This window comes from Sapajus apella, unplaced genomic scaffold (assembly GCF_009761245.1).
Source record: "Sapajus apella isolate SASKATOON/1434 unplaced genomic scaffold, GSC_monkey_1.0 scaffold15, whole genome shotgun sequence".
NCBI classification, from domain to species: Eukaryota; Metazoa; Chordata; class Mammalia; order Primates; family Cebidae; genus Sapajus; species Sapajus apella.
Window position 1 is genome coordinate 27,615,583 of NW_022436955.1, and position 25,673 is coordinate 27,641,255.

The 25,673-nt window shown below is 52.3% G+C and overlaps 1 protein-coding gene across 3 annotated transcripts; it reads right to left on the minus strand.

Moving 5' to 3' along the window:
• Positions 1 to 865: 865 nt before the first annotated feature.
• On the minus strand, positions 866 to 20,192 carry KCNG4 (potassium voltage-gated channel modifier subfamily G member 4). Of its 3 annotated transcripts, none has more exons than XM_032284563.1 (4): positions 20,075 to 20,192; positions 19,268 to 19,496; positions 16,026 to 16,822; positions 866 to 2,731 (listed from the first exon to the last, which is right to left on the minus strand). In XM_032284563.1, the coding sequence occupies exons 3-4, from the start codon at positions 16,779 to 16,781 to the stop codon at positions 1,928 to 1,930; spliced, it is 1,560 nt and encodes a 519-aa protein (XP_032140454.1). In that variant the 5' UTR covers positions 16,782 to 16,822; positions 19,268 to 19,496; positions 20,075 to 20,192; the 3' UTR covers positions 866 to 1,927. The 3 variants fall into 3 exon arrangements, with proteins under 3 accessions (XP_032140454.1, XP_032140455.1, XP_032140456.1); XM_032284564.1 differs by lacking the exon at positions 20,075 to 20,192 and adding an exon at positions 18,683 to 18,890 and having other exon boundaries at positions 1,852 to 2,731; positions 19,268 to 19,664; XM_032284565.1 differs by lacking the exon at positions 20,075 to 20,192 and having other exon boundaries at positions 1,852 to 2,731; positions 16,026 to 16,764; positions 19,268 to 19,664.
• Positions 20,193 to 25,673: the final 5,481 nt, after the last annotated feature.

The window sequence follows — 25,673 nt, forward strand, 5'->3', positions numbered from 1 at the left end:
CCACTATGTCACCTGGTGACATGTCAACTTGGGAAAGATGAGGGTCTAAAAGAATGGGGACATGTGCCCACATCAGTTGGGGGGACATCTGGAGGACTCCAAGGAAAGGTGGGCTCCCCAGGAGGCCAAGGCTCCCTGGAAGCTAGATGCTGGTTCAGGGTGCTTCCTGGGCCAGAGCCCTTTGCCACACTGTTGCCTGGCATTACCATCAGCCAAGGACTGTGACTGCACACAGCAGGACATTGTGAAAAACTAACAGAATGAATGAACACCGAGGAACTTGTTACCAGTGGTAAAATGCTGACCACTCTTACATACATTTCATCAGATTGGCAGGGCCCAAACCACCTTGCTGTCCCATTTGGATCTTGTGCATTTTCTCCAGGGGTCTTACAGCCAACAGCAAACGCTTGTGTGGCCATGTCACTCCTGGGAAGTGCCATCAGTACATCTCCCAGGTGTGTTTTGCTGGGAGATGCCAGGATCTGACAAAACTGTGCACAATTTGTACCATGAAGGAGGGAGGGCTGTCTTTCCTGAGTGGCTCAGTGGTTCCTCGTCCCAAACTGGGCTTCTCAGGCCCAATCCAGCCTCGTCATCTCCCTAACCCACAGCCTGTGCCCATCACTCTGTCCTCCATAAAGCATTCAAGGCCCATGCCGTCTCATCCCAACCCACCTGTTCAGCTTTGTCTCCCAAAATACCCCTCTACTCTCCAGCCCTGCCCATGTCTCTGCAAAGCTTCTGGGAGCCCACTGCTTGAAAGGCATTGCTCCTTCCTGCCTGCCCTCAGAATATGCTGCTTTATCTCCAGTGATTCAGATCTCTGACTGCCTCCTCCCCTGGATGCAAAGGGCAGACTCTGTTCACAGGTGAATGGACAAATAAACAAATGCATTGAGATGTGAGCTAAGAATGTCTATCCTCCAGCATGGAGAAGCCTCATGTGGGAATCCAGCAAGGCACAGACCCTACATTTCCCTTTGTTTCTGCACCAAAGCTACACAGAGTCCATGGGGGCTCAGCTGAGGATGAAAAGCCAAGATACCCAGCAGTGTGGGAGGAACCAGCAGCAGGAACAATCTTCTCGAGGGACAACGTGGACCCCAAAAGGGTTCATCTCTGTCAAGGCTAAGGACTAGATAACTGGAGAACATCACACCAAGAGTCCAGGCGGCCAAGGAGGGCTTGGCTGTCCTGGAAAGTAGGTTTCTGCCCAGGTCCCAGGTCCCAGGCATGCCGGGGGATGCCTGCTCCTTCTTGAGCTCCAGGTAGGGGATGGCAGGCTTGAGGGTACCAGCTTCAACATGGGATTCACTGCAAAAAGGCCAATTCTGCCTTCTTAGCTACAAGCTTTCAGAGCTGGCAGGGAGGGAGCTGCATTAGGGAAATACCCCTGGTGGTAGTAACCCGAAGGAGAAGATATTGATTCCTCCAGAGCCCGTGGAAGGGTTGGGTGGGGAGATGGGGTTTGCAGTGATTGGACTTTTGATTTCTGGCGGTGTCATGCCCCAGGAAAGAGGGTCTTAGGGAAATAATGAAATTCTGTAGGCTCAGTATGCAAATACCCGTGGTTACCAGTTCTGTGGGCATGCAGAACCCAGCCTGGGATGTTAAAGCCTCTGCTGAGAAGGAAATGAGAATGAAGGTAGACAGAGCTACTCCTGCAAGACTGGACATGCTCAGTAGATGGGCAGAGAGAGAGGAAAAGGCAAGCAGGCTGGATACAGTCAGCCTGGGGCATTGGGGCCCCGAGGGGCAAGGATCACAAAGACACACAGCCTCTGTGGCCTTATGCCCCTCCAGCTTTGGGAGTCTTCCCAAGCGCTCTAGAAACACCACTAGGTGGTCTATGTGGGGTACCCTTGAGCGTGTTTCAGGCAGGGCGATGGGTTGAGGTTACCGTGTAGTCACAGGGGGTGCTGAGTTACATGTGCATGATAGGCAAGGCCGGGCCCTCCAGGATCAGGTCGTTGACATCGTTCATGAGCTCACGTTCACTGGCCATGTGGGGGTCCAGGAGTTCACGTTCGCTGGTTGGGCCAGTGTTTTGGAGGTGGCGGAGACGGGTCTGAAGCTGCTCCTGCTCCTTCTTGAGCTCCAGGTAGGAGTGGGAGAAGGTGTGGAAGATGGACGTGGCCGGGAAGGCCATGATGAGGATCCCACTCAGGATGCTGCTGAGGGCCACCATCTGGCCCGGCACACTGCGGGGCACCATGTCCCCATAGCCCACCGTTGTCATGGAGATGATGGCCCACCAATAGGAGGCGGGGATGCTGGTGAACTCCAGCACCCGCCCGGACTCCTTCTCGGCCACGTAGACCAAAGGGGAGAAGAGGGTGACGGCCACGGCCAGGAAGAGAAGGAGCAGGCCGAACTCACGTGTGCAGCGGCGCACGGTGAGCCCCAGCGTCTGCAGCCCCAGCGAGTGGCGGGCCAGGCGCATCACGTAGAGGATGCGGAGTGCCCGCAGCACGCGCAGCACCAGCCCCACCTTCTCCAGGTAGGAGCTTCCGCTCGGCCTCTCGCCATCCTCCGGGGGCTCTTCAGACACCGCCAGCGACACATAGTATGGGGAGATGGCCAGGATGTCGATGATGTTCAGGGGCCCCTGGAAGAACTGACACTTGTCCTGGGCCTGGACGAACCGCAGGCAGAACTCCAGGGAGAACCAGGCCACGCAGACGGTCTCCACAATGAAAATGTAGTAGCACTTCCGAGAGCATTCACCCTGCGGGAAGAAGAGGCAACAACGTGGGGTAGAGAGTGGACCCGCAACAGTGCTGGAAATGGGGGGACGCCCTCGTGCCTGCTGCGCTCTGTGCTGTAAACTTAGTTGTCCACCAGAACCTCCTTTCACACAGTTTTCAAGTTGTGGCTGGTGCGCGGCAGATCGGCTGAGTCAGAGACGGTCCTCTCCAGCCTCCCTTGCAGCTAGGTGTGGCCAGATGACTCAGTCCTCACCTTTGGACTGGAAACAGAAGTGCTGTGAACCACCTCTGGATCCAACTCTTGCACACTCTTTCCATCCTTCCTGTGAGCCGGGACAGCACAGATGAGCCTGCAGCCCAGCTAAGAAGGGAGGATTGGACCAGCACCCCAGGGAAGGAGGGAACGTCAAGGTGGAAGAATCTGGAGTAAGAATTTTCTACTCACCTACATCCTCACCTTGGGACTACTGCACAGGAGAGGAATCTGGTTTAAAACTGTTGTAGGTTGGGTCTCTTTGTTACAGCTGCCAGCCTCTACCTGAATGATCTAAGTCCTCAGGGAACCATGCATTGCCTTCCTGCCATCACTTAAGCCACAGAGCGATGCTGTGAGCAGGCAGCGTGACCCCATTTGATGGCCCAGGATGTTGGTCACAGCAGTGAAGGGAGTCGCCGCGCTCACATACATAGGAGAGGCAGCAGGGTCTCTTAGCTACTTTTGGCTATTTTATGACTTCATATTCTACCACCTCTTATTCTTTTAGCCAACAGAAATGTATTGAGGGCCTGCTTTGTGCCAGGCACTGTGCTCAACCCTGGTGTTCTGTGACTAGGCAAGCAGATATTGTTTCTTGGGGCTTGAAGGCTGGTGGGGCAGAGACGGTTCCCCAGTCCCCAGGACAGCCCTTGGGATGTGTGATTGCTGCGGGATTCCAGCTGAGGAGTTGCAGCCGGGTGGGCGCCATTCTGTGTTGTTACTTTGTTCTTCCTCTGGAGTAGTTCAGGGTAGTCCCACCAGCCCTTCTGCCACTCAAAGTGTGGACCTTGAGCTGAAAGCATCAGCCTCCCCGAGGAGCTTGTTAGAAACCCATGCGTCTCAGGCCACACCCCATCCCATAGAATCATATGCTGCAGTTAACAAGATCCCCAGGTGACTCATGCAAATGGACGCTTGACAGGCACTGGTCTAGTGTGTGGTTCTCAGCCTTGGCTACAAGTTAGAATCACGGGGGTTCCTTGAAACATTCGGGTGCCTGGGCCAGGTCCTCCCACGATTCTAATTTAATTAATCTAGGTTTGAGCTGAGCAGTGAAATTTTCCAGAAGCCCCATGGATAATTCAAATGTGGAGCCAGGGTAGAAAACTTTGCTATATTTTACACACACACACGCACGCGTGCACACACGCACGCATACACGGATGAATGACCAAAGCAGCTTGTCTGTGTGAAAGGCAAGATGTTGACAACCACAGTTTTCTTTGGATTAAAATGCTCTGAAGTGGAAAAAAATTATTTCCAGTGCCCACAGAAATCATAAGTTGAAATGTTTTTTATGTCGGCTGCTAGAGAAAGAGAAACAGGCTGAACCATGCCAGTCTCTACTGGCCTGTCCAGGCAGGGTGCCTTTCTGGCTTGACTTCTGTCTGGTCTGTCGCAGAGGTGGGAGTCAGAGGCAGCACTGCCAAGGGGTGGAGTCCAGAGTGTTCCAAGCTCTTCACTGGAAGGTGAAGCCCAGAGAGGGGCAGTGGCCACTGCAAAGTCACACAGCAAGTTTGTGGCAAGACTGGAGAATCAGGAGCTGTCTGTGCCCTACCAGCCTTCAAGCCCCGCCGAAACCATGTCTGGCTACCTAGGTACAGTACTCCCAGAGCCTAGTGCAGTTTTAAAGCCCATCGACTTGGGCAAGTTATTTGTCTGCTCTGGACTTTCCGTTGTCTAACTTCCGAAGGGCTGTTGTGATGAAGGGAAGTTACGCACATAAAGCCATTGGCAGCACGGTGCCCCTGGCAGGCGCAGCATGCACGGCGGCCATTTTAACAACATCCTGCCCTGGCCATGCGCCTGTCTGCTTGGTCAGTGTAAGGGCAGCAATGCCTTCTTCCTATTGCTGGATATGACAGGAATATGAGAGGATTCTCCAACCCACGGAGAGGTCTTTGCCACAACTACCCAGGGTTTGCTTCAGGATCTTGAAGGTTTCAGAAATTTTGGGTTCTGATTTCCCCAACCCTGCTGCAGACTTGCTGTGTGACTTTGCAGTGGCCACTGGCCCTCTCTGTGCTTCACTTTCCAATACAGAGTTTGGAACAGAATCGGTATTTCTCAAAGCTGATTTGGAAACCCTGGCACCGGAAGCCCCCAAGGTGCTTGTTGTAAACACAGATTCTTGGGCTCCCATCACAAAATCCAAACCTTAGGGTGGGGCCTGGGAATGTGCTTTTTTGGCAGACTCCCCCCATTCACTCTGAGGCACCTGGAAGTTTTTCAGACTCTGGGCTAGAGTCTCCCCACAAGGCCTCTCTCTTTGCAGATACTCTGGGAGTTTTTCCCTAAGCTTAAAAGACTTGTAGCCTGGGAAGAACTTTGTCAAACCGATGACCCAGTAGCTCAGGAGGGTGACTCCTGAGAGGCCGAGAAGGCTGTGTCGGGTCCTCCCTCTGCCTGTGGGGCTGCGTTTGGACACTGAAGCCATGCACACCGGCTCCTCCCCACCACGGCCTGGCCCTCGGGCCACCTCTCTGGACGGCAGCAAGGGCTCTGCTCTACCCGCCACGGCACCTGCACCGGTCTCTGCTCCATCTTAAATCCAGCCTCGCAGCGCTGGTCCCTCAGAAATGCCTGCATCTGCAGCCAGCATTGGGCAGAGGAAATAATTCTCAGCTCAGCAAATATCCCAAGAAAAAAGAAAAAGGGAAAAGAAGGAAGGAAAAAAGTTATCCTTTCTGCCTTTGTGGAAGTTCTGTCCTTAAACCCAGGAGTTTCAGGTCCTAGAAACCTCTGGGCCCCAGGCATACTGGGATAGTCGGTCACCCTTTTCCTAGCCCTTGTCATGGGCAGAGCGAGGTGTGTTCTGGCTCCTTCCTGCAGGGAAGAAGAGTGAGTGTCGGCCTGGAGAAGGCCCAGGGCATGAGTGATGAAACGGCATGGAGGGACCCCACAGGCAAGGTGTGGAGCAAAGCAAGCCGGGTGCACTGCATGTTTCTTTTGCAGGAAGCTAGAGAACAGGCAGCCTTGTCTCGTCTAAGGTGCACAAAGCGATCAGAACAGCGGCTGCCTCTGGGTAGTGTAGGGATCATCTGTGAAGGGCCACCAGGGAGCTTTCTGGGGTCATGGAAATATTCTATACCCACTGGGGAGAGGCTGACACAGGTGCATCCGTTTAGTAAATTCTACACCTGAGCTTTGTGCATTTCAGGGTATGTACATTTTACCTGTAAAACTGTAAAAGGAAAATAATAACAAACAATGATAGTAAGTGATTGAGGTGGAGAGGAGGTGGAAAGAGAGAGGAAACAAGAATGTTAGGACATTGGCTGAGCACGATGGGTCACACCTGTGGTCCCAGCTACTCGGGAGGCTGAGGCAGGAGAATCGCTTGAATCCAGGAAGTGGAGGTTGCAGTGAGCCGAGACTGCGCCACTGCACTCCAGCCTGGGTGACAGAGTGAGACGCAGTCTCAGAAAAGAAAAAGAAGGAGTGGCAGAATATTGACCATGGTGTATAGCCGACTCATGGTTTCCCAGGGGTTCCTTATATTATTTACTTTGTAAATGCCTGAAATTTTCCATAAGGAAAAGTTAAAAAAACAAAAAGGAAAATCTAAACCACAATAAGACACAGTTTGACCTCCACTAGGATGGCTAGGATCATAAAGACAGACAATAACCAAGTGTTGGGGAGATTGTGGAGAAATCGGAACCCATGTTCACAGCTGGTGGGGATGTAAAGTGGGGCCGTGGCAGTGGAGAGAGTGTGGAAGGTCCTCATAAGGTTAAACAGAGTTACTATGCAACCCTGCCGTTCCACTGCTGGTGCATAGCTCAGACAAATGAAAACGTATGTCCACACAAAAACTTGTGCACAGGCCGGGTGTGGTGGCTCATGCCTGTAATCCCAGTACTTTGGGAGGCAGAGGTGGGTGGATCACCTGAGGTCAGGAGTTTGAGACCAGCCTGGACAACATGGTAAAACCCCGTTTCTACTAAAAATACAAAATTATCCAGGCCTGGCGGTGGCCGCCTGTAATCCCAACTACTCAGGAGGCTGAGGCAGGAGAATTGCTTGAACCCTGGAAGCAGAGGTTGCAGTGGGCTGAGATCGTGCCACTGCACTGCAGCCTGGGCGACAGAGCTAGACTTTGTCTCAAAAAACAAAACAAAACCAAAAACTTGTACTCAAGTGCATGGTAGTATTATTCATAATAGCTCCAAAGTAGAAACCACCTAAACATTCATAAACTGACGAGTGAATACATAAACTGTGACGTATTCACACAGTGGAATAGTGGTCAGCTGTAAAAAGGAATGGGCTAAACCATGCTACATGGATGCATCTTGAAAACATGATGCTGAGTGGAAGAAGCCAGACACAAACACCACATGTTGGCTGATTCCATTTATGTGAAATGGCCGGGGCAAGCAGATCTACAGAGGCAGAAGCAGAGGGGTGGCTGTCAGCGGCTGGATGGAGGCGGGGTGGCTGCTAGTGGTTGTGGGAATCAGGTCGTGGTGATGGCTGCACAGCTCCATGATTGTACTGAACACCACCGACTTGTGCCCGTTAAAAGGGCGTATACTGAGGTGTGGGGGTTACAGTCTGAGTCTGAGCTGGCAGAGTAGTCCTGGGGGAGGCAGAAGGCAGCAGTAGTGGGGTCCCACAGCCTGGCCCGCGCAGCAGCAGGGTGGGGCTTCCTGAGGGCAAAGCCACTGCGGGGAGAGGAGGGTCCTGCAGGTGCAGCAGGCCGGGTCTCATCTGGGAGGGGCTCAGGGCCCGCAGTCTTGACCTTGGAGACTGGCTTGCCCCTCTGCCCCTTTCAGCAACTCCTGCTAGCCCCACTTTGGAATGTGGCCACCCCTCGCTTGAGCAGCTCCTGAGTCAGGGCTGGTCCATTCCGCAGCTCGGCACCCGTCCCTCCCCTCCCTCCTGCTGTGCATTCACCATTTGCTCCTGGGCCCTGGCCTGAGGCCCCCAGCTGTTTCCTCTGAGGCTCTCCTGGGCCTGGATGTGCTGACTCCTCTCCCTGCTCCTTTAGCTACTTCTCTCCTGGCCAGCCGTGCCCTCTGCCACCTTCCCCTCCTCTGCTCCCCTTCCAGGCCCTCCTCCCCAGGTCCCCCCTCCCTCCCACTCCTAGCAGCTGTCCCCACTTCCCAACCCTGGGACACAGGGGCTCCAAGAGTGTTGGAACCAACCGAAGGGGTCGGGTCAGCCCCATCAAAGGACCTGGCGATCAGTCATTTCTCTGAAGATGTCTTCCCCTCTGTGAGATGGGAGGGTGACTCTCATCCGGCGGGGCCATCGTGGGCACGGGGGAGACCCTGCTCAGGAACAGCACAGTATAGGAACTTCCCAAATCTCTGTTGCTTCTCTTCCTCCTCGGTCCACTCCCAGGCCCTGCAGCTGACCCGTCATGGTCTCACCTTCACTTTGGGCGGGTTGGACAGCTGACCTCTCTTTTAGAGGTTCCAGCAAATTCTTGTTAGAAAGAAGCTGCCACTGGGCTGGGCGCCGTGGCTTATGCCTGGAATCCCAGCACTCCAGGAGGCTGAAGTGGGCAGATCACTTGAGGCCAGGAGTTTGGGACCAGCCTGGCCAGCATGGGAAAACCCTGTCTCTACTGAAAATACAAAAATTAGCCAGGTGTGGTGGTGCACGCCTGTAATCCCAGCTACTTGGGAGGCTGAGGCAGGAGAATCGCTTGAACCCAGGAGGTTGGAGGAGAGCCGAGATGGTACCACTGCACTCCAGCCTGGGCAACAGAGCAGGACCGTGTCAAAAAAAAAAAAAAAAAAAAGAAGAAAGAAGCCGACGCCACTGAGGGAGTGTTATGAACTTAGGTGTTGTCGGGCAAGCTATATAAATCCTTGGGCCCCAGTTTTCTGATCTGTAGAATGGGATTGCAGTGAGGATTAAATAGGAAGCAGGGAAATGACTAGCACAGGAGTCTAAGAAGCATCCACCGACTCTGAATCGCACAGCGGTTCTCCTCGTGCAGAGAGGGCGGGCTTCCATCCCACGGCCTCTGTGCTGGTGTCACCGCAGCAGTCAGTGAAGTAGAGACCTAGGGACCCTCCTAGTTTCCAGCACAGGCCCAGCCCACAGGGGCCCTTCCTGAGCGACTCATGAATGAGTCTGGGTGGCGGCACCTGCACTGGGCATTTGCTGGGGGCTGGGAGTTGGACCTGTGGAGGCGAGGGGGGTGTGAGCAGGCAGAGGAGACAGTGTCACCTGCAGAGCCTCAGGGAGAACTCAGGCCAGGAAACAGGGAATACTGCTTCTTGGCCGGGACATAGGACGAGACGCAGCTGCAGAAAAAAATAAATAAAAAAGCAACCACACTAGGATAAGAAGCATTCGCTAGATCACTTACCACATGCTACCGAACACAGAGAAGCTACAGAGAGCAGGCCAGCTCTCTAGGAAGCTGATTCATGGGCTGAGAAGGGGACGGAGGAGGAGGCAGGAGCTGGCTCTCGCACGGGGCTTCTTACTAAAGGGCAAGGAGGCAGGGAGGTGGAAATGGCAGCCCGAAAGGTCAGCTGCATCCTGGGGAGGGGCCCCAAGAGTCCTACCTAGTCTTCTAAATGTGGGCCGGGTACGTTGGCTCACTCACGCCTGTAATCCCAGCACTTTGGGAGGCCGAGGCGGGTGGATCACGAGGTCAAGAGATCGAGACCATCCTGGTCAACATGGTGAAACCCCGTCTCTACTAAAAAAAAAACTAGAAAAAATTAGCTGGGCATGGTGGTGCGTGCCTGTAATCCCAGCTACTCAGGAGGCTGAGGCAGGAGAATTGCCTGAACCCAGGAGGCGGAGGCTGCAGTGAACCGAGATCGCGCCATTGCACTCCAGCCTGGGTAATGAGAGTGAAACTCCGTCTCAAAAAAAAAAAAAAAAAATTAGCTGTGTGTGGTGGTAGGTGCCTGTAGTCCCAACTACTCGGGAGGCTGAGGCAGGAGAATCGCTTGAACCTGGGAGGTGGAGGCTGCAATGAGCTGAGATCATGCCACCGCACTCTAGCCTGGGAGACAGAGCGAAACTCTGTCTCAAAAACAAAACAAAAAACAACCCCTAAAAATCTCTCTCTCTGCCTGCCTTCCCCAGCCCTCCACCTTGGTAAGATGCTGCACTGTCTACAGTACAGGATGAGAGGGAGGGCGAGGACCTAAGAGCCTGCTCGGTAACCCCACCGTGGTTCTGCAGAGATATCACCAAGGGCACCTTACTCGGTTGCCCTCGGGTGTGCATGTCCCTTTGGCAATATCCCTGAAAGCCCCAGGCAGTACTTCGGGGCAGGAGTAGCACCTAAGGTGGGAGGAGAACCGTGGGAAGGCTGGCAGGGCTGGTCACAAAAGTGGCGAGTGCCCACGCCTCTCCCACCAGGTCTCCAGCCAGAGCAGGCCCTCAGAAAAGACACACTGAAACCCGCAGCAGAGGAGGAATGAGGGCAGACACTGGAAGGGGATAGAGAGGGTATCTGAGCCATCGGCTTCTGAATTGCCCATTGCTGTTGAGATTGGAGGGAGCCAGGGACAGAGGTGGTGAGCAGAGCAGGGGAGCAAGTGCAGGGGTCTGAGTCCAGCCCCAAGGAGGGTGGAAACAGTAGGCGTCCACTCTGTGTTGGCGCCTGCTATACGGGCTCTCATTCAGTCCTCAGAGCCGCCCTCTGAATGGTGTTATGGTTGCCCTCTTTGATAGGTGAGGAAATAGAGGCACAGAGAAAGAAAAGGACCGGTCCAAGGGCAGAGCCAGGTATTTGCAGAGCTGGGACTCAACCCAGGACTGGCACACTAAAGATGCTGCCCTTTCCAGACCTCATACCATCTACAGTGGCTGGGATGTCTTGGTAGCAGGAAAGAGGGAGAAACACGGTCAGCTGCAGGTGGCCAGTGGTGTTCAGCCTGCCCTGGAGGGAGGGAAAGGCAGAGCTGCCCAACCAGGGCTGAAGCCACGTGGAGAGGGCGCGAGGGATGAATGGCAGGGACAGTGAAGGCAGAGGGAAAGAAAGAACGTGGGAAACTGCAGCAAACAGATCAGGACATGAGGCTGCAGGTGCCCAGGGCTAGAAGAATGCCAGGGACCAGTCAGCCTGTAAACTGGCAAGCCCAGACCAGCATTTCATGGGCAGGAGGCTGAGGTCCTGGGTGGATGTGACCTGCCTGGATCTTCCAGTGCATCAAGTGAGAGTCAGCATTGGGTGCAGTGGCTCACAGCTGTAATACCAGCATTTTGGGAGGCCGAGGTGGGCAGATCACCTGAGCTCAGGAGTTCGAGACCAGCCTGGCCAACATGGTAAATCCCTGACTCTGCTAAAATACAAAAATTAGCTGAGGATGGTGGCATGCATCTGTAATCCGAGCTACTCGGGAGGCTGAGGCAAGAGAATTGCTTGAAGCCGGGAGGCGGAGGTTGCAGTGAGCCAAGATTGCGCCACTACACTCCAATCTGCGTGACAAGAGCAAAACTCTGTCTCAAAACTAAAAAAAAGAGGGTTGGGACTAGATCTCGAATCCTGCCTATTGAAAGGGGCCTGTGTGGCAGCTGAGGGAACAGAATCCTCACTTTGTTTCTCAAGCCCATCTTGTCCCGTGGAGGTAGGGGTCGGTCTTTGGAGTGTGTCTTTCTGTCTTTAGCTGTCAACATGGAACAGGCCAGCTGTGCTAGATGGATAAACCAGTAGTGACATATACATACGGTGGAACAGTATTTGGCCATGAAGGGGGACAAAGGTCTGACACATGGCCCAGTGTGTGTGGACCTTGAAGACATGATGCTGAAAGCAGGAAGCCAGCCCCAGAAGACAACTCCTGGTGTGACTCCATTTCTGTGAAATGTCCAGAGTAGGCTCATTCATGGAGCAAGAAAGCAGACGGGTGGTTGCCAGGGGCTAGCAGGAGAGGAAGGAGGAGAGATTGCCTAGTTGACACAGGGTTTTCCTTTGCAGTGCTGAGAAAAAGTTTTGGAACTAGGTAGAGGAGGTAGTGGCTGCAGAAGATTGTGATTATACTAAATGCCACTAAATTGTTGCCTTTAAGATGGTCAATTTCATGTTATGTGAATGTCAACTCAGAAAAATAGAGCAGGGGGCTACAGTGTGGTGGCTCATGCCTGTAATCCTAGTACTTTGGGAGGCCGAGGTGGGAAAATCGCTTGAGCTGAGGAGTTTGAGATCAGCCTGGCCAACATGATGATGCGTGCCTGTGGTCCCAGCTACTCAGGAGGCTGAGGTGGGAGGATCACTTGAGTCTGGGAGGGAGAGGTTGCAGTAAGCTGAGATTGGGCCACTGTACTCGAGCTTAGGTGACAGGGTGAGACCCTGTCTAAAAAACAACAAAAAAAGCAGGGCTGCTCAGAATCTAAGCTCCAAGGAAGTAAGAAAGTAAGAAATGTGTGTTCTCTCCAGCACCCAGAAGAATGGAATTCAGTGACTGTTGCTGAAGGAATTTTGGAAAGGATGAATGCTTGGTTTCCTGTTAACTACTGCTGAATGAATGAGTGAATGAATGAATGAACGAATGAGGATCACAATGAGGGACGTTCACTGAGCACTTCTGTGTGTCGGCACTGTCCCAGCTGCTTTCTGTATCATATGACCCTTTGAGGGAAGCACTTAGAGCACCTCCATTTCACATATTAGGAAACTGAGGCCCAGGGAGGTTAAGTGATTTGACCAAGATCACTGCATTAGTCATGGGTGAGGCCAAGGTTCAGCCAGGGCTGGCCTGAGAGCTGTTTTACGACATCCGGCTGCCTCAGAAACACAGTGGCACCGAGGCTGAGGTGAAATGTTCCAGAATCGAAAGATAGAGGTGGGCATGGTGGCTCACGCCTGTAATCCTAGCACTTTGGGAGGCCAAGGCAGGTGGATTGCTTGAACTCAGGAGTTCGAGATCAGCGTGGGAAACATGGGAAACCCTGTCTCTTAGAAAAATACAAAAAACTAGCTGGGTGTGATGACGCACACCTGTAGTCCCAGCTACTTGGGGGCTGAGGTGGGAGAATCGTTTGAGCCCAGGAGATCGAGGCTGCAGTGAGCTGCCAAGATCATGCCACTGCACGCTAGCCTGGGTGGCAAACTGAGACCCTGTCTCAAATTTAAAAAAAGAAACAGAGAGAGAGGGAGGGAGAGGGAGAGAAAGAGAGAGAGAGAGAGAAGTAAAGAAGGAAAGAAGAAAAGGGAGGAAGAAAGGAAGGAAGGAAGGAAAAGGAAAGAAAGATGATATCAGTGTCGTGTGGATATGGGGTCGGATTTTAGAGCCAATCAAAGGTGAGTTCAAATCTCAGCTCTGCCACTTACTGTGAGCTTAAGAAAGTGATAAAAAACTTCCCTGAGCCTCAGTTTCCTCATCTGTAAAATGTAGGTAGAAGTGATACTGAAGTCAGTCCATGATGTGAAATGCCAGCCTCCCGGGGGGCACTTAGGAAGCATGGATTCTTTCATCCTTTTGGGGATGAGTCCCCCAGGGAAATCCACAACCTTAAAATCCAATGCCCCTTAGAAGAACTCAGGCACTGGCTTGGCCCTTCCTGTCTACACTGCCTCTTCCCTTCTCCATTGTAATTTTTTTTGAGATGCAGTTTTGTTCTTGTTGCCCAGGCTGGAGTGCAGTGGCAGAATCTCAGCTCACGGCAACCTTCATCTGTGGGGTTAAGTGATTTTCCTGCCTCAGCATCCTGAGTAGCTAGGATTACAGGTGCCTGTCACCATGCCTGGCTAATTTTTTGTATTTTTTAGTAGAGAAGGGGTTTCGTCATGTTGGTCAGGCTGGTCTCGAACTCCTGACTTCAGGTGATCCACTCGCCTTGGCCTCCCAGACAGCTGGACTTACAGGCATGAACCACGGCGCTCGGCCTCCATTGTAATTTGCCATCTCGGGAATAGACCTTTTACTCCACTATCAGATTTACTACAAGGGACGTTGCTATGAGAAGACAGAAAAAGAAAACGGAAAACTGCTTCCTGCCAATGCCCACCCCTTGCTTCTGTTTCTGATGGAGGAGTTCTGTGGGTTATATAGCTCTGGGGTCTGTCTCCACACCCCACCATTGTGACATTAATTCATCTGCACGGATGAATTAATGGGTCACAGGACATCTTCAGGGTCACAGGACGCTGGCCCCACACCCAACAGGCACTGCCTGTGCCCAGAAGCAGCTGGCCCCTCTCAGACTGACATTCCCTGAGGGGAAATATGGAATAGAGAGCACGTGTGTCCAGGAAGAGGACATCATCCTCTTACGTAAATGGAAGGTCACAGTCTTGGAAGAACAAAGACTGCCCCGTCCTCAGCCTCCCTGCTCCCTGAATTATTATCTAAAGAGGAACACACTCTCCGGGCTGCACCTCTGTCTGTCTCCAGGCAGCACACACAAAGGCGCTTTCACTAAGGAGAAAGCATAAGGATGTCGTGGCTGGGCCTGGGCAGAAATCTCTCTGATCCCAGGAGGAAACGTGGCTGGCTGCGTGATCCTTGGCTGAAACTTTGGGCTGCCCAGGTCTGCAGGCCCACCTCCCATCTCTAATTTCATTTTCCGAGTCACTGTTAAGCCGGGTCTGGGTTCATACCCTTCGTAATTTTCAAAGCATTAGGTTTTGAAAAAACTCTGCACAACTGAAACCCTGGCTCCTACACAACTGATCCCCTCTCTGGAAATCCCTAAGAGGAACAGGCTTGTGGGCGTCCGGGGGCCTTTCTTTATTAACTGGGATCGGGGCATCCTTGAGAAATGGGGTAGGAAAGTCGTTTGTTTTGTCTTAATCTTTTTACCGCAGTCTGTACATAAATATTCTGTGAGTGAGCAGGCTCTGAAATCACATGCTTTTATGCTATAGAATGAAAACATGCCTGTGATAGGACCTTCTGTCTTCTCCATGAGAAAACGAGCTGTTTAAAGATCCAGATATTTTGTAGGGTTTTTTTCTTTAGGGCAAAACGTTTGTAGGTCGGACAAGGCACATTTTATTCAACCTGTACTTATCCTACTGTGTGTGAGGCTTGGGCCGCTTCTCCACTGAAGTCCTTTCTACCCGGCAAGTTCTCCAATCCTGTTGTCTTGACCTGGGACCTATCTTGAAGGAAAGGGAACTTAGCTGGGCTGGCAACTGTCCTGAACCAAACAGAGCATGCACCATCTTACATGTGTGTTTAGCTTCTCTCTCTGCTGATTATAAGGTGAGCTCCAGACGTTAGGATGATGGGGAGCCCTGGAGGAGCTCGATGCAGGAGAGGAGTGATGTTTTAAATCAGGAAACAATCCAGTTCTCTGTTTGAAGCTTTCCAATAACCCTTTCCGTAAAATGCTAGGTTCTTATATCGTTTCTCAGACCATCTGGTCCCCGGGCGGAGGCAGGGTGTCTCGGGGTCTCCCGTAACTCCCTGGAAGGGGAAGAAGTTGGGGGCAAGCCCTGGGGCGAGGTGGCTTACAAATCAGCTCATCTGTGGGTTTCCCATTCACTGACATTGGCCGAGACACTGAGCACTGCAGGGAAACTGAGGCCTGGGGACCTTTGCATCACTGGTGTCCTTACTATGCAGCTCCAATGAAAATAAATGTCCTGTCCCTCAGTTTCCTCATCTGAAAATGGAGTTGGGATGCCCAGGAGAACGTTAGCTCAAGAAGGCAGGGATTTGATGTTTCTGACCTGGTCTTAGGGCCTAGGGCACAGTGCTGTTTGGTAAACACGTGTTGAGTTCATTGGTGAGTGAACCTTCGTGGTGAGGTTACTCATTTCACAGAGCAGGAGCCAGGCTCAGAGAGGAGATGGAGGGATTTGCCTATAGTCACCGAGTGGGGAGAGCTGGGAGAGGCAAGGCTGGGTCTGTCCGGCCCGCCAAGTCCATGTGTGGCTGAGAGCCACAGAGTGACTCCCATGATGAGCCTTAGGCCCTTTAGCCTTTGTAGGACAAAAAAAAAAAAAAAATTAAAAGTGATCTTTTATGATTGATGGTCTAAAATGAATATAATCCACATTGGATAATATTCATTTTTTTCTTCTTATTTTAAAACACGAAGACATTTTCGTGGGCCCGGAAAAGACATCTCGGCCCAGGCACCCTGGCAGATGGAGCCATGGGGCCCCATCAGAGGCCACTCACCTTGTCCTCCTCCGCCCTGAGGTCGGGCATGGTGCTGACGCACAGGCTGACGGCAGTGGTGGCCACGAAGAGGATGGAGAGGCAAGCGAAGACCTTCCCGGGCAGCCCGGACTGCGGGTTTTCCACCATCTCGCGCAGGCGGTTCATGCAGAGGCCCCAGCGCGAGGACTGCGAGGCGGGGCGGCGGGCCCCCCTCCGCTGCCGCAGAGCGTCCTCCCGGTGCAGCTTGGCCAGCTCCTCCAGCTCCTCCAGCTTCCTCAGCAGCTTCCGCAGGCAGCACCTCTCCAGGTGGGCCTCCTCGATGCCCCAGTAGGCCAGCTCCTCCTGGAAGGACAGCGCGCACATCTCCTGCAGGAGCACCAGCTTCCCGGCCGCCAGGAAGCTCACGATCACCCCGAAGGCGCTGGGGCTCCTGTCGAAGAAGAACTCCTGGCTGTCCTCGTCGTAGTCGTCGCAGAGCTGCGCGATCTCCTCGTAGCTGCGGCAGAGCCGGAGTTTGCTCAGGCGGCTCAGCGGGAACTGATCCAGTGTGCTCCAGGGGAGGAGGTACCTCCTGCCCCCCACGTTGATCAGGATCTCCTTCTTCAGGTCCACCGGGGAGGCGTCCGGGACGCCCACCTTCCGCACCCTGCGGTAGTAGAGGCCCTTGATGGACGGCATCTCCACGGGGCTGGACAGGAGCTGACTCCACGGGCTGTGGGAGGCACAGTGGTGGTATCTGGGATGCAGGCCCCGGTCTCTGGAAGGCATGGGCATCGCTGAAGACCGCCCAGCAGGGAAGCGCTGGGTTCACCAGTCTGCCACGCAAGGGACAAAGAGCAAGAAAAAGGAGGGAAATCAGTCTTGGGGCAAAGAGTCCTGGATGTCACGAATGCAGATGTTCCTACACTTGCTTTCCTGCACCTGCATCTGCCTGGCTCTTTTTTTTTTTTTTTTTTTTTTTTTTTAAGATGGAGTCTCGCTCTGTCACCAGGCTGGAATGCAGCTGCAGGACCATAGCTCACTGCAACCTCTGCCTCCCAGGTTCAAGAGATTCTCCTGCCTCAGCTTCCTGAGTAGCTGGGACTGCAGGCGCGCCACCACACCCAGCTAATTTTTGTATTTTTAGTAGAGATGGGGTTTCACCGTGTTGGCCAGGATGGTCTTGAACTCTTGACTTTGTGATCCACCTGCCTCAGCCTCCCAAAGTGCTGGAATTACAGGTGTGAGCCACTGCACCCGGCTCGTTCTTTTAACCTTTAGTTCAAAACATATTTATTGGGCACCTACTATGTACTTGGGATACATCAGTGAACCAAACCCTTCCCTGGTGGAGCATCTACTGATATTTCAGAAGAATGTCTCCAGAACAGACATTGCATGGAATAGGACTTGAGTAATTGAGTCCTGAGCTGGACGAGTCAGAGTGGTGCCACTTCTGGGCTGTCTGATCTCAGATATGTGGCTTAGCCTCTCTGATCTCAGCATCATTCATTCAAATGACAAGACTTGTGCCAATCTTGCAAGGTACAGGTGATAAAAACAGAGCTTAACAGTGTAGGCTGTCGAGTTCACTGGCAGGGACCAATCCCTTACAGACTGCCAGTGCAGGTGGGTTACGCAGTCTCTCTGAGTTCTTTGCTTTATCTCCATGACTGGGGCAGTTTGAGTGCCCACATCGTAGGGCACGGCGAGGGTTATATGCAGTAATATACAAGAAAGCGTGTATTAATAACACTTCTAGATGCTTCTGACATGCTTGGCTTCCCCTAACTAATTTACCCCAACAACCTCATGAGATAGACATAAGATCTCCATTTGACAGATGAGGAGCCCGAGGCACAGAAAGCTTGTGTGTCTTGCCTACTGTTTAGCAAGGACCTGGCATCAAGAAGGTTCAGCCAGGGTCTGTTATTAAAGGTATGAGGAGACCAGGAATGTGACTGTCCTTAGCACAGCATCTAAGCATCTAGGTCTCAGGAGGAACTCTGCCAGTCCCACTTAATCCCTCTGTTTGCTTCCTCATTTGGGGAGGACTTTGCTAGGCGGATGGAAGAGCATTGCATACTTGCAATCACAGTACTCCTCCATGTTCATTGCGTGTTTGCCTCAGCCAGCCTTGCTGTGTGACCTCTGGCTAGTTACTCCCCCTCTCTGGGCCTGTGGTCTTTTATCTGCAGAATGAAGGAGGCTCCATGTGCCATGGCTCATGCTTATAATCCCAGAACTCTGCGAGGCCAAGGCAGGTGGATCATCTGAGGTCAGGAGTTCGAGACCAGCCTGGCCAACGAAACCCGGTCTCTACTAAAAATGCAAAAATTAGCTGGGTGTGGTGGCACATGCCTGTTGTCCCACTTACTCGGGAGGCTGAGGCGGGAGAATCACTTGAACCCGGGAGGCAGAGGTTGCAGTGAGCCGAGATTGCACCACTGCACTCCGGCCTGGGCAACAAGAGCAAGACTCCATCTCAAAAAGACGAAAAGAAATAAAGGGGCCTCTACTACTGCCTCCACTTCAGACCTATTTGAGTTGCTTGACTTAGCACAAGTGTTTTAGGTTTAGCCCATCCACACATTTAAAAAGCCCTTTCCACAGTATCTGTCACTTACAGGTCCTACGACCATTTCTTACACTATTCATTCTAGCTCGAGCCATTTCCAAAGCATCTGTAAGCTTACATTTTCAGAGGCACTCCACTCCAATCAAGAGAAAAACTCGGCAGCTGAATGGAAATCAAAGTTCCTCTCCGTTTCAGAGCCGACTGGATTCCAGTGGATGGTGGAGAGTGAATCGCAGCCTGCTGCACCCTTTTCCTCCCACACAACCTTCTGTGGTTCTGCGTGCGTTACTTCACTCACAGAGGATGGCCAGAGAAGGATGAGGAGCCTGCAGAGAGAGGAGTATTTTGAAATCTGGGGAGCCCTTTGCAAGCTTCCTCATTTTCCCAGTACAAAAACGAAGACCCAGAGAGCTGAAGTAACTTGTCCAAGGTCACACAGCAAATCCAAATCCAGCCCAGCACTCTGTCCCCCAGCCTGGGCTCCTTCCAGAGCCTGAAGACTGCCCTTTCTGCATTCACGGAATAAACCCAATTTTGCAATCTACACCTTCCCAAACAGCTGGCAAACAGCCCCTTCCAGAGCATGGGAAAGGAATTCACTCAAAACAGCACTTTTGCCAAGGGGGTTTAACAGCCTCAGCCCCCACCTCACCCTGCAACGCCCTGCAGCAAGCGCTAACTCTTCCCCTCAAGTTTCACTTACCCTCTCGTCTCAGGGAAACTGTTTCTAGCTGCTTCTGTGCCCGGCAAGGGGAGCCCATGTGTTGGTGCCCAGGGCAAGGACAGGCTTGTCGTGGAGATGAAGGTGAAGGAAAACAATCCCACAAACAGCAGTTTCTGGCAGAGGTACTCTCCAGTCTTCCTTCCGTGCCTCCTCCAAAAGCCAGAAGTTCATTCATTCTGCATCTCTCTCTAGCAGCTGCAGAAGAGCCCTGGGGGATGGAGGTGGAATATTTTTAAAAGGACCCAGAAGACCCTTTCTTTTTGAGAGAGGAGGGTCTGGGGGTTCTTGCTGGGAGGGAGCCAGGGCAGCTGTGCTGCTTTAGCAACCGACTCTGCACTTCAGGTCTGACAGGGACAGCCTATGTGGTTGCCAGAGAAGTCAGTGGGGAGGATGGGAAGGGCTTAGAAATAATCTCTCCATCAGCCGGCAGCAGGAAGGAGCAGCAGTGGTGGCTGCTCTGCCAACCTTACCTAGGAGGCAAGGGGAGCTGTCCGCCCTCCCCCGCCACGGAGGAGTACGACTCGGGAGGGGCAGAGGGCAACCCGGGCCGGGCGTCGGCAGCTACCTGTCCCCAGGCACCCCAGAGGCTCTCGGGGTACGCTGATGATGGTGACAAGCTCAAGTTGAAGCGGCAGGAGGAACTTTTTGCTGTTTTTAACCAGCCCAGGCCTGGGACAGGTTCAGGCAGAAGCCTAGCCTCTGAGCCCTGGGTGGGAGTCGGGGCAGGGAGGCTACATTACGGAACAGGAATAGGAAGAGGTGTGAGCTTGGGATTCACATACGTACCTGATCCCAGCTCCTATGTGAAAGGCTGTGTGACCTTGGGGAGGTGAGTTAGTGCTTCTGAGCCTCAGTTGTCTTGTCTGTAAGACATGGGAAGGAGAGAGGGTTCCGGGAAGGACAAATCAGAACCGTCAGTGCAAGCTCCTGATGCTTGGCTGGTTGGCTGGGTGAAGAGGAAGAGGCATCAGTCCAGGGCCTGGGTGTGAACTTGGACTCTGCACTGCTTGGCTGTGTGTCCTTGGTCAATTACTTCACCTCTCTGGGCCTTGAGTTTCTCAGCTAAATGAGGACAGTGAAACCAGTGATGGCTGCAGTTGCAAAACCAGCATCTTAGATGCTCATTATACGTTGACTGTTCTTCATCTTCTTAAGAGTGTTTGAAGCCCAGGCTCTTGGCTTCTGAATGTAAGTTATCTTCATCACTGTGTTTGATACTCGGGGCCCTGGGGGTCTGAGAAGAGGCTTGCTCAAGGTCACCTTGCTGGTTAGAACCATCACTTAGGCTGGGCATGGTGGCTCACGCATGTAATCTCAGCACTTTGGGAGACTGAGGCAGGTGGATCACAAGGTCAGGAGTTCGAGACCAGCCTGGCCAACATAGTGAAACCCTGCCTCTACTAAAAATGCAAAAATTAGCTGGGCATGGTGGCGCGTGCCTGTAGTCCCAGCTAGTCAGGAGGCTGAGGCAGGAGAATAGCTTGAACCCAGGAGGCGGAGGTTGCGACGAGCCGAGATTGCGCCATTGCACTCCAGCCTGGGTGACAGAGTGAGACTCTGCCTCAAAGACAAAAAAAAAAAAAGAACTGTCACTTATCGGATGCTTGAGTTTTGATGTGAGGATGCAGGAGCGAGGGAGATTAGACAGTGAGCCTTCCACAGCTGCCTGCAAGGGGATGACAGGTGCTGCTGGCCTAGGTGTGCTCTCTGCGACCTTGGCAGGGGGGACAAATCCAGGCAGAGCGGAGAACTGACTGAATGGAGGTCCGTTTGGTGTCGCGATTTTCAAATGGTCTTGCTTGAAGCCCTAGGTCTCTGCAGAAATGATCGTGGGGCCTGGCCTGGGCGGTAACAACAGGGGGACAAAACGCTGACCCTGGACCTGCTACCTGTGCCTCAGCCACGGCAGCTGCACTCTGCTGTGTTTCTATCATAAGACAGTGAGTGTAAGCCCAATAAACGCTGTGGCCCAGCGTGGTCCAGTGTCCACAGAGAGCCACTCAAAGAGATCCCAGAGCGCCTGCCGTTTACAGAGAAGCTTCCCTCCTTCCCCCGACTCCTCTGTTCCTCACACCCACAGCTGCTCCAATGGTGCCGTGAGAAGAGACTTCAGAATTAGCTTTCCAGCTCCTGTTCCTCCCGTCCCCCCAGCTAACTCCCCACCTCTCTCAGCTGTTTCTAAGTTGTCCGGACACCCTCTCTGGTTAAATCTCCCTTAACTTATTCCTCTTCCTCTCAGTTCTCTCTGGATCCTGAGTATACAGGTTCAAACCAAGAATTTGCCAATTCCCTGCTGGGTGACCTGGAGCAAATTTCTTAACCTCTCTGTGACTTAATTTTTTTTTTTTTTTGTCTGTAACCTGAAGATGATAACACCTATCTATTGATTTGTTGTGAATTTATCCATTTACATTGATAAGCTCTTGGAAGAGTGCCTGTCGTAAAGTGAGTTCTACTCAAGCGCTTGCTGTTACTATGATTATCTTTTTTTTTTTTTTTTTTTTGAGACAGTCTCACTCTGTTGGTCAGGCTGGAGTGCAGTGGTGAGATCTTGGCTCACTGCAGCCTCCATCTCCTGGGTTCGAGCAATTCTTGATCCTCAGCCTCCTGAGTAGCTGGATTACTGTTGCCTGCCACCATACCCAGTTAATATTTGTGTTTTTAGTAGAGATGGGGTTTCCCCATGTTGGCCAGGCTGGGCTTGAACTCCTGGCCTCAAGTAATGTGCCCGCATCTGCCTCCCAAAGTGCTGGACTTACAGGTATGAGCCACTGTGCCCAGCCATGATGACCATCTTAGCAGGTTTTTTCCAAGTTACGCAAGAAATATTTAGTGTGAATACAGGAGTCTGCTGTTCAAAATCATTTTTTTTTTTTTTAAAAGAAGCCTTTAGTGACCTAGTGCAGATTCCTCATTTTACGTATAGAGGAACTGAGACCCAGCGGAGGGGAGAGCCCCACTGCGCCCTTGCAGCCAGTGGACGGCACTGCTAGGCTCCGTGTGGACTCACAGTCCAGTGCTTTCTCCACAGCTCCGTGCCTTCTGTCACATGGTCACTTTGCCCTGGTTGTAGGATCTTTCCCTCAGCCCAGTGTTCAGCCCCGTCAGCCCCTTCCCCAGGGTGTCCACTGAGCCTTTGTGAAGTCCCAGACACCTTTTGGCTTAGTGCCACTGTCTTCCAGTCCCCAGTGTCCCTCCCCGGTATGGACACTTGACCTCAGCTAATCAGGGACAGTAACCAGCTCCCATCTTCCCGGCATCCTGGAAGTCTGGAACTCGAGGCATATGTAGAAATGTCCTACCCAGACTCTTTTCTGAGTGTGTCTTCTGCCACATTTTTCTGATCAAGGGATGAGCCACAGTGACCAGGTGTGAGTTTCTTATGGCTGCGGTAACAAATAACACCAACGTAGAAGCTTAAAATAATGCAAATTCATTATCTTACAGTTCTGGAGGCCAGAAGTCTAAAAGCGGTCTCATAGGGATAAGTCAAGGTGTTGGTAGAACTAGGATTTTTCTGGAGGCTCTAGGGGAGAATGCATTTCTGTGCCCTCTCCAGCTCCTAGAGGCCTCCTGTATCCCTTGACTTGTGGCCTCTTTTGCTATGCAAAGGAACATATTTCCATATTTACAGGTTGCACGGGCATCTTTGCTGAGCTGACTGGGGGAGGGATGTTGGGGGGCATTATTCTGCCTATCACAGATGGCATTTATATCCACTACACCTGCTCCTCCTGGCCCCAGCCAATCAGATAGGAAGGATATTCTTTGTCCAATCAGGCAAGGGAAGGACACCTACCCCAAGAGGGCTTCACCCATAGGCTGAGATGAACCAATCAAATTTGCTCTCTCTCTTTCCTGAGAATTTGGACCCAAAGACACGGAGACTTTGGCATGGGTAGTGAATGCTGGCTTGGTAAGATCATCTAGAAGTGGGGCTGGTGGCTGCACTGGGCTGTGGGTGAGGAGGAGTAGCACAGGAAGCCACAGGAGGAAGAAGATTTCCCATCCACCCAGAGTTCATTTCTGTAAAGCCCATAGAACTTGGCCCTGCTCTACCTAATACGTCACCTCACCCATCATCATCATCAAAATTAGATTGGGCATATCTCTCTGCACTGTTTTGGTAGAAGGAAGTCCCCAACTCCCCAGATTGGTGGATGTGATCGTATCTAGCTCTTACCTTCTTAGATGTCGCCAAGGCCTGGCTCTTTCTTGAAGTGTCCTTCAAAAGATGGAGTTGTGTTTGTCCTGCAAAATGGAGCAAGAAAAGGGGAAGCCCTGTGGGAGGCAGAATATTGGCCTCTGAAAGATGTCTGTGTCCTAGTTCCTAAACTTGCACGTGTGTTACTTGACATGGGGAAGGGGAATTAAGGTTGTAGATGGATTAAGGGTGCTCATCAGCTGATCTTATGTAGTGAGAGTATCTTGAATTCACCAGGTGGGTCCAATATCATGGGTCCTTAAATGTGGAAGAGGGAGGCAGAAGAGAAAGGTGGGGAGGAGAGGGGAAGGAAGTGGGGTGGGGAGAGAAAAGGCGGGATGGGGAAGGGAGGGGGGGAGGGAGAGGGGAAGGGGAAAGAGGTGATGTGATGTGAGAAGCAGAGAGAGAGAGAGGTGAGGTGATGTGATGATGTGTTGTGAGAAGCATGCGATCAGACACTGCTGGCTTTGAAGATGGAGGAAGGGGCCATGAGCCAGGGAATGCAGGTGACCTCTAAAAGCTGGAAAAGACAATGAATACATTCTCCCTTGGAGCCTCCAGGAAAGAACACAGCCCTGAAGATACTTTGGTTTTAGCACCATAAGACTCATTTTAGACTTCTGGCCTCCGAGCTGTAAGATATTAAATTTGCATTATTTTAAGCTACTAAGTGTATGGCTTTTGTTATGGCAGCAATGGCTAATTAATACAAGCCCTGCCTGAAGGAGGGGATGGGCCAGCCACACACCGTCAGGGATATTTGCAATTTGTTGAGGATAAGGTCCTGCCTTGTCTATCCAGCCAGGCCACTCAGCACGTGCTTGCAGAAGTTAGGACCTCCCTCCAAGGGACAGACGTTGCTTGAACATCTACTGTCTTAGCTGTGTGACCTCAGGCAAGTCGCCTTTCCTCTCTGTGCCTCAGGGCAGTGGAGGTAGCAATAGTCCTCGCCTCTCAGGGTTATTGTAAGGAGCAGATGAGTGCATGCATGTCAAGTCTTCATTTCAGTGTCCGGCACACGCACGTGCTCAGGAAGTGTAAGCCATTCTTATTTTCATCCTCTTCACTGCTGTGTTATTACAGGGGCTGAAAGTCTGATAACGGCACGAGAGGACCTGGAGTTGATGATATCCCAGGCTGCCGTGAGCATGCAGAGCATGCTTGTAACGTCTGCATGATGTTAATTGGTAATAGCTGGCTTTCTGGGAGAAGAAAAAAGCTCCTGAGATGTGGTGTTTGCCAGTTGCCGTGGCATAAGTACCCCTGCCATGAGCAGTGTCGAGCTAACAACAGCATCACTGAACGGGGAGCTGGGAAGAGGTGCTAAGGACCAGCTCTTGCAGGCCTGTGCCTGTTGCTCTCCAGGAATGTCAGTGGAGGCTCCTGAAAATGGAAACCCTGGTTAATTAAACCATGAGGGGTGAGCAGCAGCTGGCAAGGTGGAGAAGCAGGTACTGGCAGAAGGGGCAGGATGGGTCAAGGCAGACGGGTTGGAGAACACCACGCTTCTGGGAAGCAGATATGGATTCAGCAAAGCCAGAGAGTTGGTTATAAAGTAGTGGGTTCCAGGAAGAAGGGCAGAGAGGCAGGTGGGCATCAGCAAATGAAGGGCCTTCTCCACTTGGCTGAGGAGCGTGGACTTCATATGGTGGAAACAGGCACGGGGAACCACTAGTGAATTTAAAGCTGTGATTCTCTACCCCGGAACATGCTAGAATCACTTGGGGAGCTTTAAAAAAATCTCCAATGCCTCAGCCTCCGGAGTAGCTGGGACTACAGGCACATGCCAGCACACCCAGCTAATTTTGGTATTTTTAGTAGAGACGGGGTTTCACCATGTTGGCCAGGGTGATCTCTGTCTCTTGACTTCCTGATCTGCCTGCCTCAGCCTCCTAAAGTGTTGGGCGTGAGTCACCACGCCCGGCCTTGGGCCACGTGGTGATTAACTCAATCAGAACCTCAGGGTTTGGGGCCTAACTTAGAGGGTGGCTTTGAAATCTCCTTGGGATTCTGCTGCACAGTCAGAGTTGGGCACGGGTTGCTTTAAATTAGGAGGAGCATGATCAGACAGGCATTTTGCAGAGCTCGCTTGAGCTGCTCACATATTGTTGGAGGCAGTGTAAATGGGTGCAGTCCTTTTAAACGGCAGTTTGGCACGATTGATCAAGAAATGCAGACCTC